This window comes from Trachypithecus francoisi, unplaced genomic scaffold (assembly GCF_009764315.1).
Source record: "Trachypithecus francoisi isolate TF-2019V2 unplaced genomic scaffold, Tfra_2.0 Contig01440, whole genome shotgun sequence".
Taxonomy (NCBI): Eukaryota; Metazoa; Chordata; class Mammalia; order Primates; family Cercopithecidae; genus Trachypithecus; species Trachypithecus francoisi.
The window spans coordinates 15720196-15733657 of NW_022681431.1; the positions used below are offsets into that span (position 1 = coordinate 15720196).

The 13462-nt window shown below is 39.2% G+C and overlaps 1 protein-coding gene across 2 annotated transcripts in view; it reads left to right on the forward strand.

The window, feature by feature from the left end:
* The window catches only part of ELP3 (elongator acetyltransferase complex subunit 3), a 117731-nt gene that overhangs the window by 19795 nt on the left and 84474 nt on the right, over window positions 1-13462 (forward strand). For both annotated transcript variants that reach the window (XM_033229391.1, XM_033229392.1), the window contains exon 7: window positions 127-281. In XM_033229391.1, the coding sequence (XP_033085282.1) occupies window positions 127-281 (155 nt within the window). The remainder of the gene's footprint in view (window positions 1-126; window positions 282-13462) is intronic.

Here is a 13462-nt window from a genome sequence, read left to right on the forward strand (position 1 = left end):
TGTGTTTCATTACTTCTGATTTTTAAACTACTGATGAAAACACCGCAAAATAAGAGATTTGCAATGCCTTCTTAGAGTAGTTGCTTTTGCTTACATCATTCTAATGCTGATGAATTTGTCTTTCAGTTAAAACAACTTGGTCATAGTGTGGATAAAGTGGAGTTTATTGTGATGGGTGGAACGTTTATGGCTCTTCCAGAAGAATACAGAGATTATTTTATTCGAAATTTACATGATGCCTTATCAGGACATACTTCCAACAATATTTACGAGGCAGTCAAGTAAGAAATTCTTATTTTATCACAGTCTCCAGAGTGATTGTCAGTTTATGCTCCTAGCATTAGCTTACGAGAATGCCTTCTGCCCTGCATCCACATTCTTACTTCTCATAGTCTTTCTCGTTTCGTGGAAAGTTCTCATTTTCACGGAAATAATCCTTTCACTGAAATAATCCTTTTAAAGAAAAAATGAATATAGTTTGTTGACATAGTAGTGTTCTCAAACAGAGAGATTCACCAAATATGGTCCATGAAGGTCTTTTCAGCCTTAGGCTCGTCTAAACAACAGTAGTTGTGATTGGCCTAATTAAGTTTTTCAGCCCACCTAAGAAGGGGACTGGGAGTGTGCTTTATTTGAAACATTTAACTGCTGTAAAATCAGCAAAACAAGGTACTGGTAGTTAAAAACTTAATTTAGAGTACATATTTCATAATTATTAAATAATAACTTTATGATTGGGATCTTAGTCTGTCTTGTGCTGCTGTAACAAAATATCTGAGACTAGGTAATTTAATGAACAGAAATTATTGACTCACAGCTTTGGAGGTTGGGAAGTCCAATATCAAGGTCCTGGCATCTGGCAAGGGTACGTCATCACATGGCAAAAGGCAAGAAAAACAAAAAGCGGGCTAATTCACCCTTTTATAATGGCATTAATCTTACCCACAAGGTCAGATTGCTTCTTAAAGGCCCCACCTGTTAATACTGTTACAATGACAATTTCAACATGAGTTTTACAGGGGACAAACTCATGTTTGTCAAATCATGTGTTATTCAAACCACAAGTTAATTTACTCATTTTGAATTCTAGTTGACAAAATTATGCATTATTTTGACTCCTTGATTTTAGCAAGAAGAATACTACAGGTTAGTATGTAGTTCAGTGATTTAAGAAGTGAAAGTCTTAAAATAGTTTTTGTTTTCAGGAATTGTGGGAACACCTGGATAGTTACTGTTTTCCTTATTTAACAAATCCTTCTTGAGGGCCCACTAGATACTGTGTGCTGTTTTAGATCCTGGAAAGTGGTGATGTTTAGGCTGAGCCTGAAGTACAAGGAGAAGTTAGGCCAACAGCAGAAAGGATAAGATAAAGGCCCTGAAATGGGAAACAGCTTGGGTGTTCTAGGGACAGAGAAGAAGCCAGCATGGCTAGATCTTGTGTTAATCCATTTGTGTCACTATAAAGGAACACTTAAGACTAGATAAGTTATAAAGAAAAGAGGTTTAATTGACTCCAGTTCTATAGGCTTCACATGAAGCATAGTGCTGGCATCTGCTTCTGGTGAGGCTTCAGGAAGCTTCCAATCATGGTGGAAGGTGAAGGGGGAGCCAGTACATCACATCACGGGTTGGGGAGGTGGCACACTCTTTTAAACAACAGATCTCACATGAAACAACTGAGCGAGAACTCACTTATCACCAGGGAGACAGTGGTAAGCCATTTATTTATGAGGAATCCAGCCCTAGGACCCAAACACCTCCCACCAGGCCATACCTCCGACATTGGGGATCACATTTCAACATGAGATGTGGAGGGGACAAACACTCAAACCATGTCAGGTCGCAGTGAACAAGAGAAAGAACATCATGAGATGGGGTTGAAGTGTTAGGTAAGGGCCAAGATACATGCTTTTGAGGAGTTGAAATTTTATTTGAAATGCAGTAGGAAGCAGATGAAGGGGAAGTGGCATGTTCTGGTTAACAGGTAGGGTCATTCTGTCTACTGTCTGGCTAATGGATTAGAGGAGTACCAGGGTGAAAGTGGGAAACCAGATAGAAGGCCATCTGATTACATCCATCCCTGCTCAGCTGGGGGCGGCAGCAGTGGTGATGGAGAGGAGATTGAGATAGAGAAAGGGATTAAGCCTGACACTAAGGTTCTGGCTGTCAGAAATGGTAGGAAGGTAGGGTAGGGCTGTATACTGAGGTGGAAAAAACAGCGGAAAAAGCAGAGAAAAATCTCAATGGGAGAAAAATCAAGAGTTCTGTTTTGGGTGTGTAAAGTTTGAAGTGCCTCTGATACATTCAAGTGGAGATGTCAGTGGGCTCTGAATACAAGAGAAGTCTGAGCTGGTGGTACAAAACTGGGGATTATCAGCTCATAGGTAATGTTGCCAACCATGTAAATGGAGGAGACCACCTCATGGGACAGTTGTGGATCTCCAGAGTATACTAAGTGAAAAGCAATTTTTAGAGCAATGCTTACAGTACAATCCCATTATTTGTGTGTTCATGCACATACACACATACACATCTGTAAATAAATGCATAGAAAAGGTGGCAGAATAATGGTCATCATAGATCTTAGAGCTGAGGAGGAAGGGACATGGGAAATGGGAGCAAAGGAGGATATTTCCCTTTGTTCCATGTACAGTGGGCCATGTTGTCATGGTGTTTAATATTCACTTATTTAATACTCATAGTAAACCTTTGAGTTAAGTGTTCAGATTATCCCTGTTTTTCAGGTGAGGAAGCTGAGGCACAGAGAAATGAAGCAGTTTGCCCAAAGTTGCAGAGGTGGTTGGTGGTAGAGTGGGATGTAAACCCCAGGTAGCTTTGCTTTCAGAGCCTAACTTTGCAAGCTGTGCTAGGTGTCAGAATGTGAGTGTGTCTGTATGTATGTGCACGTGTGTGCACATCGTCGGAGCTTGAAGGTCTTGGGAGGAATATGGCCTGTTTTTCCTTGCCCCTCTTCCCTACCACCCTCAGGCTTTTCTCTGGCTTCTTTTTTATATGGGGTGGGGGTTTCATATAGCTAATTATAAGTTTGTTCAAATAGTGCCACCTCTTAAGATTTTTTGTGTGGGACCAAATTTTGAGTAGACCTAAGAGTGGTTTTTATTACCCTGTAAGTAAAACAGTTCTTGGCACATAGTAAGCACAAGCAAATGCGTGAATGAATTTCAAATGAATGATCAGTTAGCTAATGACCTGAGTATGGTTGCCTCTTGGAAATGGGGGCAGTCACATCTTTTTGTGCCCTCCCCACTCCCCTGCCCACTTAATTTCCTTTGTTCTCCTTGGGTTTGTAAAAGTGAAAAGAAGAGAGGAGCTTTTTCATAAAATTTAATACCAAGGGTAGCTCAAAGAGCCCATGTGAAAAATTCGGCAGCTGAGAGAGTTTGTGTGCACAGCATCCCACTTCTGTTCGATTGACTCTAGGGAATGTAACAGGCGAATTCTGTGTCCGTGAACCTGGACCTGTAGCATTATGATCTCTTCCTCCTGCAGGGGCTTTAATAGCAGATGAGATGGTGACTATGTTGTTATTGCTCATTCAAAACTGATCAAGAGGCCGGGCGTGGTGGCTCACGCCTATAATCCCAGCCCTTTGGGAGGCCGAGGCAGGCAGATTGCTTGAGGCCAGGAGTTCGAGACCAGCCTGACCAACATGGCGAAACTTCCACTCTACTAAAAATATAAAAATTAGCTGGGTGTGGAGGCTGGTGCCTCTAGTCCCAGCTACTCGGGAGGCCAAGGCACAGAAACACTTGAACCCAGGAGCTGGAGGTTGCAGTGAGCTGAGATTGCACTACTGCACTCCAGCCTGGGCGACAGAGTGAGACTGTGTCACAAAAAAAAAAAAAAAAAAAAAAAAAACAACTGATCATTAATGAGTCATTCTTAGTAAACGCTGAAGTCTTCAAACTTTAGAGGAGTAATGATGTCATCCAGCTAATTACTCTTAATAATACTGAAAAATCAAACTATACCTTGCAATTGAGGAAAACCAACCTTTATTAGTTCAAAGCCAGGAGACGGGAATGGCAGCACAATGTTCTCTCAGAGGGTTACTGACCACAATTTATTCAGCTCTGAAAATTCCCTGGCAGGGACATCTATCAAGATTAGTTTTTCTATGCACGCTTATATACTTCTATACTCCCTTCTTGGACCTTAATATGTAAGGTCTTCAAGATAAGAAGAGGAGTACCAGGGTGAAAGTGGTACCAGGTCTTCAAGATAAGAAGACCTTACATATTAAGTGGAATTGAGCTGTAAATATCTTAGACTTGCCTGTCTCCCCCATACAAATTTGCCACTAAGCTTTTCATCACCTACAGTTTGGGTCTCCTGAGGTATATGAAGCAGGCCAACTAAGATCTGCATAGTGAACTTTTAGGATGTATCTAGTTTGACATTTTCATCGATTGAAACTAAAAATTTTGCTTTATTCTTGGTGTAACGTTTCATTTTTGCAGAAATGTTCTAGTGCTAGTGGTGCTTGAATGTAAGTTGTCCATCATTGGGTTGAAAATAGGGTTGTCTAGTACAGCGTACTCAGTGTTTGTAGAAAAAAGCCCTGTGAAAGAGAAAGCCTCTTTCAGTAATATTCTAGGCAGTGCCAGTGTTGTTTTGTTTCTGTTCCTGAATATACCTCAAGAGGGCAACAAACACTTTATTTTCAGATAAAAATTTATATACGATTTGGGTTTTCATTGCAACACATGTCATGAATGGCTCTTGAGAAGTAATAAAAGTACAATCTGGGAGCCATAAAACCATCAATAAATTACACTGAATTCTGCCAACACATATTTTAAATGTTTTGCTGTTTTCTCTTAGTCTCTATATTTTTGTGAGATATTCCAAAAAAAAAAAAAACCCGATTTGTGGCATTTTGTTTCTTTGTTGGGGTAGAGTTTTACTACAGACCCCTCATAATAGAGTTTGTATTTGTTTTGAGGGAAACTTTGTATTTGAAGAAATAATAGTCTCGTTTGTGCTATAGAACTAGAGACAGAAAGTATTTTCAAGTGTTGGCATAATTGTGAAATAAAAAACAGCCAGCCCAGAGAAGTTGTGGTTTTGACATAATGTGGCCCTCGGAAATGTCTGGATTTGACCTTGCCCTTCTCTCTTATCCTGCACAGAGCGTGTGCGTGAAAACTGGTTGGTTTGCACAGCGTAGCCCACCGCTCTTAGATGTAAGGTGATGAACTTTGTTTATTTTACTTTGGTTTTTGCTTGCTGGACTACATAGATGTAAACTGACTTTCATTAGCTTAGCTGGGTTTTTTTAAAGATTAATTTTAAATTAGGTTAAAGATGATATATTGAGACCGATGAGTCAGCAAGCAGCGTTTAAGGTTAACAGTCTGTTCACATTAGGGTCAAGTTTTACTGCTGTGTTAGCTCAGGTGTCCCTGCTGTGTTTTCATATGTTGAACCTAATTAAAGTTTTGCTTCTTAAAATAATAGGAGTTAAGGTAAAGAAAAGCCCCACCAAGCAGAGAGCCTGGTTATTATTTATGGCAAGCTAGTAGCAAGCCATGTGTTACATATTCTTGCAGATGGAAAAATTCGAAAGTTGAGTGAACAGAGAGTTCAAGGACAAAACAGGTATGGCTTTTGTGAAGGCTCATTAAATCAAGCAAAGTGCTAATCACTCAGTACTATCAGCTGGACTGAGATTCTTCCATAGTCTCCAGAGAGCAACAATTACAGGTGACTGTCATCGGGTAACAATCAGGCTCTGGCGATGAAAAAGACCGGTAGTGGGGTCTGAGTCACCCATTCACTAGAATGCAAATGTTGCCAAATAACTCTTAAAGGGTTTTGTTCCTTTTTAATCAGCTTTGCCCAGAAGCAGTTTTACATTCAATCTTTAAGGCTCCTTGGCTGTTTTCACAAGATGCAATTTAAAAGGGTAGTTACCCATTAAAAAGTGGGTGAGTCATACTTTCTCCCTGTGGAATTTTAAATTCATTTCCGTTCCTTCCTCTTTTTCCTCCCCATTAACGACTTTAAATCCTCCAACTGTGTTCTTACCTGTCTTAGAAAAGCTGAAGTGTGGCCGGGCGCGGTGGCTGAAGCCTGTAATCCCAGCACTTTGGGAGGCCGAGACGGGCGAATCACGAGGTCAGGAGATCGAAACCATCCTGGCTAACACGGTGAAACCCCGTCTCTACTAAAAATAAAAAAAAATTAGCTGGGCGAAGTGGCGGGCGCCTGTAGTCCCAGCTACTCGGGAGGCTGAGGCAGGAGAATGGCGTGAACCCGGGAGGCGGAGCTTGCAGTGAGCTGAGATCCGGCCACTGCACTCCAGCCTGGGGGCAGAGCAAGATTCTGTCTCAAAAAAAAAAAAAAAAAAAAAAGAAAAGCTGAAGTGCTAGGTAATGCTAGGTACCAGGCCCAGAAGACAATTTCATAGACTTGCAGAGCTGCGACAGAAGCAAAAGGAACCTACAGAGGCCTGAGAGTGGCTGACTGTGTCCCTGCTGCCCTGGGCCTCATTTCTGGCAGCCCTCAGGACCTTCTGCATTTCTGGGCTTTGACACTGATACTCCCTACCTCTCACTTTTTCTGTTGACTGTTTTGTTTTTTCTAAGACCACCAGATCGGGCGCAAAGGAACCAGCGACTAGGCAAGGGTAGGAGCAAAACTGCAAGTTTATTTTGGTCACCTAGCTTCAGGGGAAGAAGGTGGGTAAGGAGAGGTCTGTTGGCCTCCGGCAAATGAGGCCCACAGAGTTCTCCGTGCTGCCCTCGGAGGGAGTTCCGACAGTCCCGACTGCAGTGAGGAAGCTGGGAAGTCCGCGCGTGGCACTCGTCCGGAGCGGCTTTTCTGGGAGTGGGAGGGGGATAGGCGGGGCACGGGCGTGTCCGGGGGCGTTCTGCAGGTGCGACCAGGTAAATCTTGGTCTCTTCAGATTGACGTCACCTGGCGCATGCCCAGTTGGTCTGCACCTTCCCGGGTGTCGGCTGCATTTTCGCGCCTGCGGGAAAAGTTGGAGGGGGGATGAAGAACCCGGAAGTGCGCCATCTTGCCTCCGTTCGTCCAAACATTGACCATTTTACTTTCTCTTTTGGTCACCCAGATTTCCATACATGGTGACCAGGATCCTTAACATTGGCCGGAGAACGTAGGATACAATTTTAGTCACTTTAAGAGAGTTGATACTGTTTTTCTTTCAGCATTTTATTTGAAACAAATAAAAATTAAACAGTTTTCAATGAGCATCCACATACCCATCATCTAGATTCTATAATACTTGCTTTATCACATATCTGTCAGTTCCACTATCCATTCATCAGTCTCTTTCATGCATACTTGCGCTCTTTTTTGATGCATTTCATAGTAAGTTGTATGCTTCATTATGCTTCTCCCCAGATACTTCATCATGCATCACTGACTAGTGTTCACTGTTTGCAGTGTTTTTCTTTCGAAGTAAATTTACATACAGTACAAAACGTGTGGCGTAATATATATATGAGAAACACATATATTAAATATACCATTTGATTATTTTTGACAAATGCATATACCTGTGCTACAAAGTCCTATTAAGATACAGAATGTCACTGTCATCCCAGAATGTTTCTGGGGAAAGTTCTCACATCCCTCTTCCTAGTAAATCCTCCCCTGCGCCTCCCAAAGGCAGCCATTCTTCTGATTTTTTTCACCATCACAGATTAGTTTTGTCTCTTCTGGAACTTTATATAAATGGAACCATATAGCATACTCTTGTAGGCCTCTCTCACTGAGCATAATATTTTGAGATTTATCCATGTTGTTGGGTGATTCATTTGTTGTTACCTATTTAGTGGTGAGTTATTCTATTGTATGCAGAGATCACAGTTTGTTTACCATCATTCTATTGATAGATGCCTGAGCTGTTTTGTTTGTGGCCATTATGAATAAAACTTCAGTGTACCTTCTTGTATAAGTCTTTTTGTGGCTATATGTATTTATTTCTCTTGGGGAATAAATAGACATAGAATTGCTATATAAGTTTAGTTTTACAAGAAACTGCCAGTCATTTTCCCAAAATGGCTCTATTATTTGTACTCCCACCAATAATGTATGAGCATTTGGTTGTACCACATCTTCACCAACATATGGTGTTGTCAGTCTTTTTAATTTTAGCCATTCTAGTGGGTGTATAATGGTGTCTCGTGGTTTTAGTTTGCTTTTTCCTGATGACTAATGATGTTGAACACTTATGTGCTTATGCTATTTGTATATTTCCTTTGTGAAGTATCTGTTAAAATCTTTTGCCCATTTTTGATTGGGTGGTTGTATATGCTAGCTGCCAGTCCTTACCCAGTCTGCAGTCTGGCTGTTTGTCATATTAATGATATCTTTTAGCCAGTTTTTAATTTTGATAAAGTAGAATTTAGCAGTTTTTTCTTTCGTGGTTATTGCTTTTCTGTATTGTCTCTAATAAACCATTGCACATTCCCAAGGCACAAAGATATTCTCCTGTGTTTTCTTCTAATTACAGTTTGAGCTTTCACTTGCAGGTTTATGTTCCATCTGGAATTAATTCTTATGTGTAGTATGAGGTGGGGATCACGGTTTCTTTTTCCCCATATAGACATCTTGTTGCTTTAACATTACTTCTTTAAAGACTTTCCTTCCTCATTCGGATTATATTTCACCTTTGTTAAAAATCGAAGGACTCAGTAAATGTGGGTTGGACTCTTTTCTGTTTCATCGATCTGTTTTCAATCCTTATGCCAGTGCTACACTGTTTTGATTACTGTGGCTTTTTAGTATGTCTTGAAGTCAAGTAATGTGAGTCTTCTAACTTTGTAATTGTTTTTCAAAATTGCTTTAGAAATTCTAGATCCTTTGCATTTCTATGTAAAATTTAGAATCAGCTGGCCAAAGTCTATTAAAAAGTATAATGGATTTAGAATTGTGTTAAAACTATAGAACAAATGGAAAGAATTGACAATTTATTGCTTCTTCCAATTACAAACATAGTCTATCTCCTTGTATACTTAGGTTTTTAAATTCTCTTAGCAATCTTCGTTGTTGAGATTTTGTAAGCCTTTTGTAAACAAATTTTTTCAAAATATTTGTATGTGTTTTGGTGCCACAGTAAATGAAATGTAAATTTCATTTTAAAATTTTTTATTATTATTATTTTTGAGTGGGAGTCTCGCTCTGTCACCCAGGCTGGAATGCAGTGACACGATCTCAGCTCACAGCAACCTTCACCTTCTGGGCTCAAGCCATTCTCCTGCCTCAGCCTCCCGAGTAGCTGGGATTACAGGCATCCGCCACCATCTCTGGCTAATTTTTGTATTTTTAGTAGAAATGGGGTTTCACCACGTTGATCAGGCTGGTCTCAAACTCCCGGCCTCAAGTGATCGGCCCACTTCGGCCTCCCAAAGTGCTGGGATTATAGGTGTGAGCCACCATGCCCAGCCATAGATTTCATTTTTTCAAATTTTTGCTGCTAATATATATATACATACAATTGATTTTTATATATTAATGTTATATCATAAGACCTTACTAAATTCACTACTTAATTCTAAAAGCTATTTTTGTAAATCCATTAATATTTACTTCCTAAACAATCATGTCATCTGCAAATGTGCATTTTACTTTTCCCTTTTGGATTTGCATGCTTTTCTTTCTCTTGCCTTACTGTACTGCCTAGGACCTTCAGTACAGTGTTAAACAGAAGTAGTAAGAGTGGGCCTCTCTGTCTTGTTCCCAGTGATACAGGGAAAACATTTTTATTTCAGTATTAAGTGCAGTGTTGCCTGTGGATTTTTTATAGTTACCTGTATTAGATTGAATACGTTTATTGAGAGGGTTTGTCATTAACTCATTTGTCTAATGCCTTCTCTGCACCTATTTAAATGATCATATGATTTTCCTCCTTTATTGTGATAATATGGATTATTTTGATTTTTTTTTTAACACTAAACCTCACAGTTCTAGGATAAACCCTATTATATCATCATCTTTACATATTGTTGGATTCAACTTACTGATACTTTGTAGAGGATTTTTGTGTCTACGTTTATACGGGGTGGCAGCCTGTAATTTTTATAATTTTGTTGTCAGGTATTAGTTGTTGGTATTAGTATAATTCAGGCTTCACAAAACAAGTAAGGATGTGTTGTTCCCTCCCCTGTTTTCTGAAACTGTTCATGTAACATGAATGTGATTTCTTCCATAAATGTTTGCTAGAACTCACCAGTGAAACTATCTAGGGCTGGAATTTTCTTTATGGAAGGGTTTTAGATAATTAATTCAGTTCATTTAATAGATATGGAGCTATTCATATTTTCTGTTTCATCTGTGTCCATTTTAATAAGTTATGTTTTTCAAGGATTTTGTTTCATTCATTTTGTCAAATATTTTGGTATTACGTTGCCTTATTAGGCTTTTAATGTCTGTGGAATCTTAGTGGTCACCCCTGTTTCAACCCAGATACCCATCATCTGTGTTCTCTCTATTTTTCTTGTTTACCCTAGTTAGGGGCTTATCAATTTTGTTGTTCTTTTCAAAGAAGTAGCTTTTGGTTTTGTTTATTTCCTCTACTCTGTAGACTTCTGCATTTATTTATTTATTTATTTGTTTGTTTGTTTGTTTGTTTATTTATTTATTTTGAGACGGAGTCTCGCTCTGTCGCCCAGCCTGGAGTGCGGTGGCCGGATCTCGGCTCACCGCGAACTCCGCCTCCTGGGTTTTACGCCATTCTCCTGCCTCAGCCTCCCGAGTAGCTGGGACTACAGGCGCCTGCCACCTCGTCCGGCTAGTGTTTTTGTATTTTTTAGTAGAGACGGGGTTTCACCGTGTTAGCCAGGATGGTGTCGATCTCCTGACCTCGTGATCCGCCCGCCTTGGCCTCCCAAAGTGCTGGGATTACAGGCTTGAGCCACCGCGCCCGGCCAATCTGCTTTTATTTTTATTCCACTTTCTTTCGGTTTAATTGCTCTTCTTTCTCTAGTAAAAGCTTGACCAGGCACGGTGGCTCATGCCTGTAATCCCAGCACTTTGGGAGGTGAGGCGGGCAGATCTGGCCAACATGGCGAAACCCCATCTCTACTAAAAATACAAAAATTAGCCATGTGTGGTGGCGCGCACCTGTAATCCCAGCTACTGGGGAAGCTGAGGCAGGAGAATCGCTTGAACCTGGGAGGCGGAGGTTGCAGTGAGCTAAGATCACGCCACTGCCCTCCAGGCTGGGTAACAGAATGAGACTTGTTCTCAAAAAAAACAAAAAGGTTGGCCATCATTTTAGACCTTTTCCTCAAATCACTGCTTTAGCTGAATCCCACACATTTTGATGTGTTGTATTTTAATTATTCAATTCAAAATATTTCTTAATACCCTTTATATATATATATTTTTTTGATCCATGGAATGTATAGGAATGGGGTGTTTAATTTACAAATTTCCAGACAATGAGGTTTTTCTTGATATCTTATTAATTTCTAATTTATTTTCATTTTGGCCAAAGAACCTACTCTGTATAATTTTGGTGTTTTAAAATTTATTGAGACTTGTTTTATGGCCCAGCATATGTGGTCTCTCTTGGTGAACATGCCATGTGTGTTTGTAAAAAATGTATATTCTCAGTTGCTGGGTGTCATGTTCTATGAATATCAGTTAAACCAAGATGGTTGGTAGTGGTGTTCAGGTAGATTTTATTTTTTATTATTTTGTAGTTCTGTCAATTGCTAAGAGATTGAAATCTCCAACAGTGATTGAAGAACTGTCTACGTCTCTCTTCAGTTATATTAATTTTTACTTAATGTAATTATTTTGAAAATCTGTTATTAGGTGCATACACATCTATGATTGCTGTGTTTTCCTGATGTATGAGCTTTTCACCATTATGAAATTACCTCTTTATCTTCATGAGATGTCCTTCCGCATCCCTGGTCTTGCAGTTTACTTGGCATTAATTTAGCTGTCACAGCCTCATGTGCTTACTGTTTGCCCTGTGTATTATCCTTTGCCATCCATTTGCTTTCCACCCGTATGTTTCTTTATCTTGAAAATGCATTTCTTTAGACAGAAGTCTACAGTAATTGGGTCTTTTTTTTTTTAATCCATTTTGCTCGTGTCTGCCTTTTAATTGGAGTGTTTAGTCTGTTAACATTTGTTGTAATTATTGATACATCAATTTAAGCTGATGGTTTGATTCGTATCTACCAGTTTAATCATCTCCTCACTTTGATTTTCAGTAGCCAAGAATAATAGTTGTCATGAACACTATTGTGGTCTAATTCTTTATAATGTATTTTTTTCTATATCCTTTAATAGGGAATGTCTTCTTAAGAGAAAAGGAGAAGACTCCTTATATCTAGTGCAATACCTTAAGCATAGAATTCTGGTACTTAGTAAATGCTCAGTGAATGCAGTGGAAAGAACTTTCTCTTAAGAATCAGGAGACATAGCCTCCAGACTTATTTATATTATTATTTTGCATTATTATCTGGTTTAATTCACTATTTTGTGTGTGTGATTTAGTTTCCTCATCTATAAAAATGAGGAGGTGTAGGACTATATTATCTCTAAAATTATATCTGTCATCAATGATTTGAAGCTTTCTAATGGAATGAGAATTTTTATCTAAAAGATATGTTCACAAGTTATTCTTCATTTAGCAACCACTTTCTGACAATCATTTTCTATGTTTTTATGTATATAAACCTTAAATTTCAATGTGGATATAATATTAAAAGAATATAATATCTGTGATTCTTTTTTCTTTTCTATTAATAATGTGTTGCTGCTCGTTCTTTACCTAGACGAGGGGACTACAAAATGATAGTTTTTGTCAGCCATGAACAGAATCAAACCTCAAACAAAATGTTATAGGTTGTTTTTATGTATCTTAAGCCCTGCCAGCTAATATGATAGGGCACAACGGTCTTTGATTAGTCTGTAAGCTACAGTGCCACCAGGTTGGTTTTTCATAGGTAGTACTCATTTTTAAATCAAAATTCTGTTCTTTGTTACTTCATTTTGTGTTGGGCAGTGGTTAATTTATAGAACCTCATGACAAAACCACCAATATCGAGGAAGCAGACTTGACTACCATCTCAAAAAAAGATTGGGCGGAATAGTTATTTTTAAATCCTCAAGCACATCAAACAACTCATTTAAGTCTAGAGTATCACTAACAGAGCATTGGGCAGAACTTCAAATTTTATTGAGGTATTTTCAAGATATGGTAATAGTTAAGAAGAGGAATTTGTTCATGGTGCTGCTGCCAAGGAGTTACACCAATAACTCGAGGTGTTATCAACAATTCAGACAAATCTGGCTGTTCAAAGAAGTGAGTATACTCCACTGACTTGTTTTGGGACCATAGATGGAGAAGAGATTATATGTTGTGACTAACGAAAATGAATATTTCATCTCTGTACCATTTTTTACTGTGCGGTCTGGTTTGAGCAGGTTGAGTATGAGGTTGCAGGAT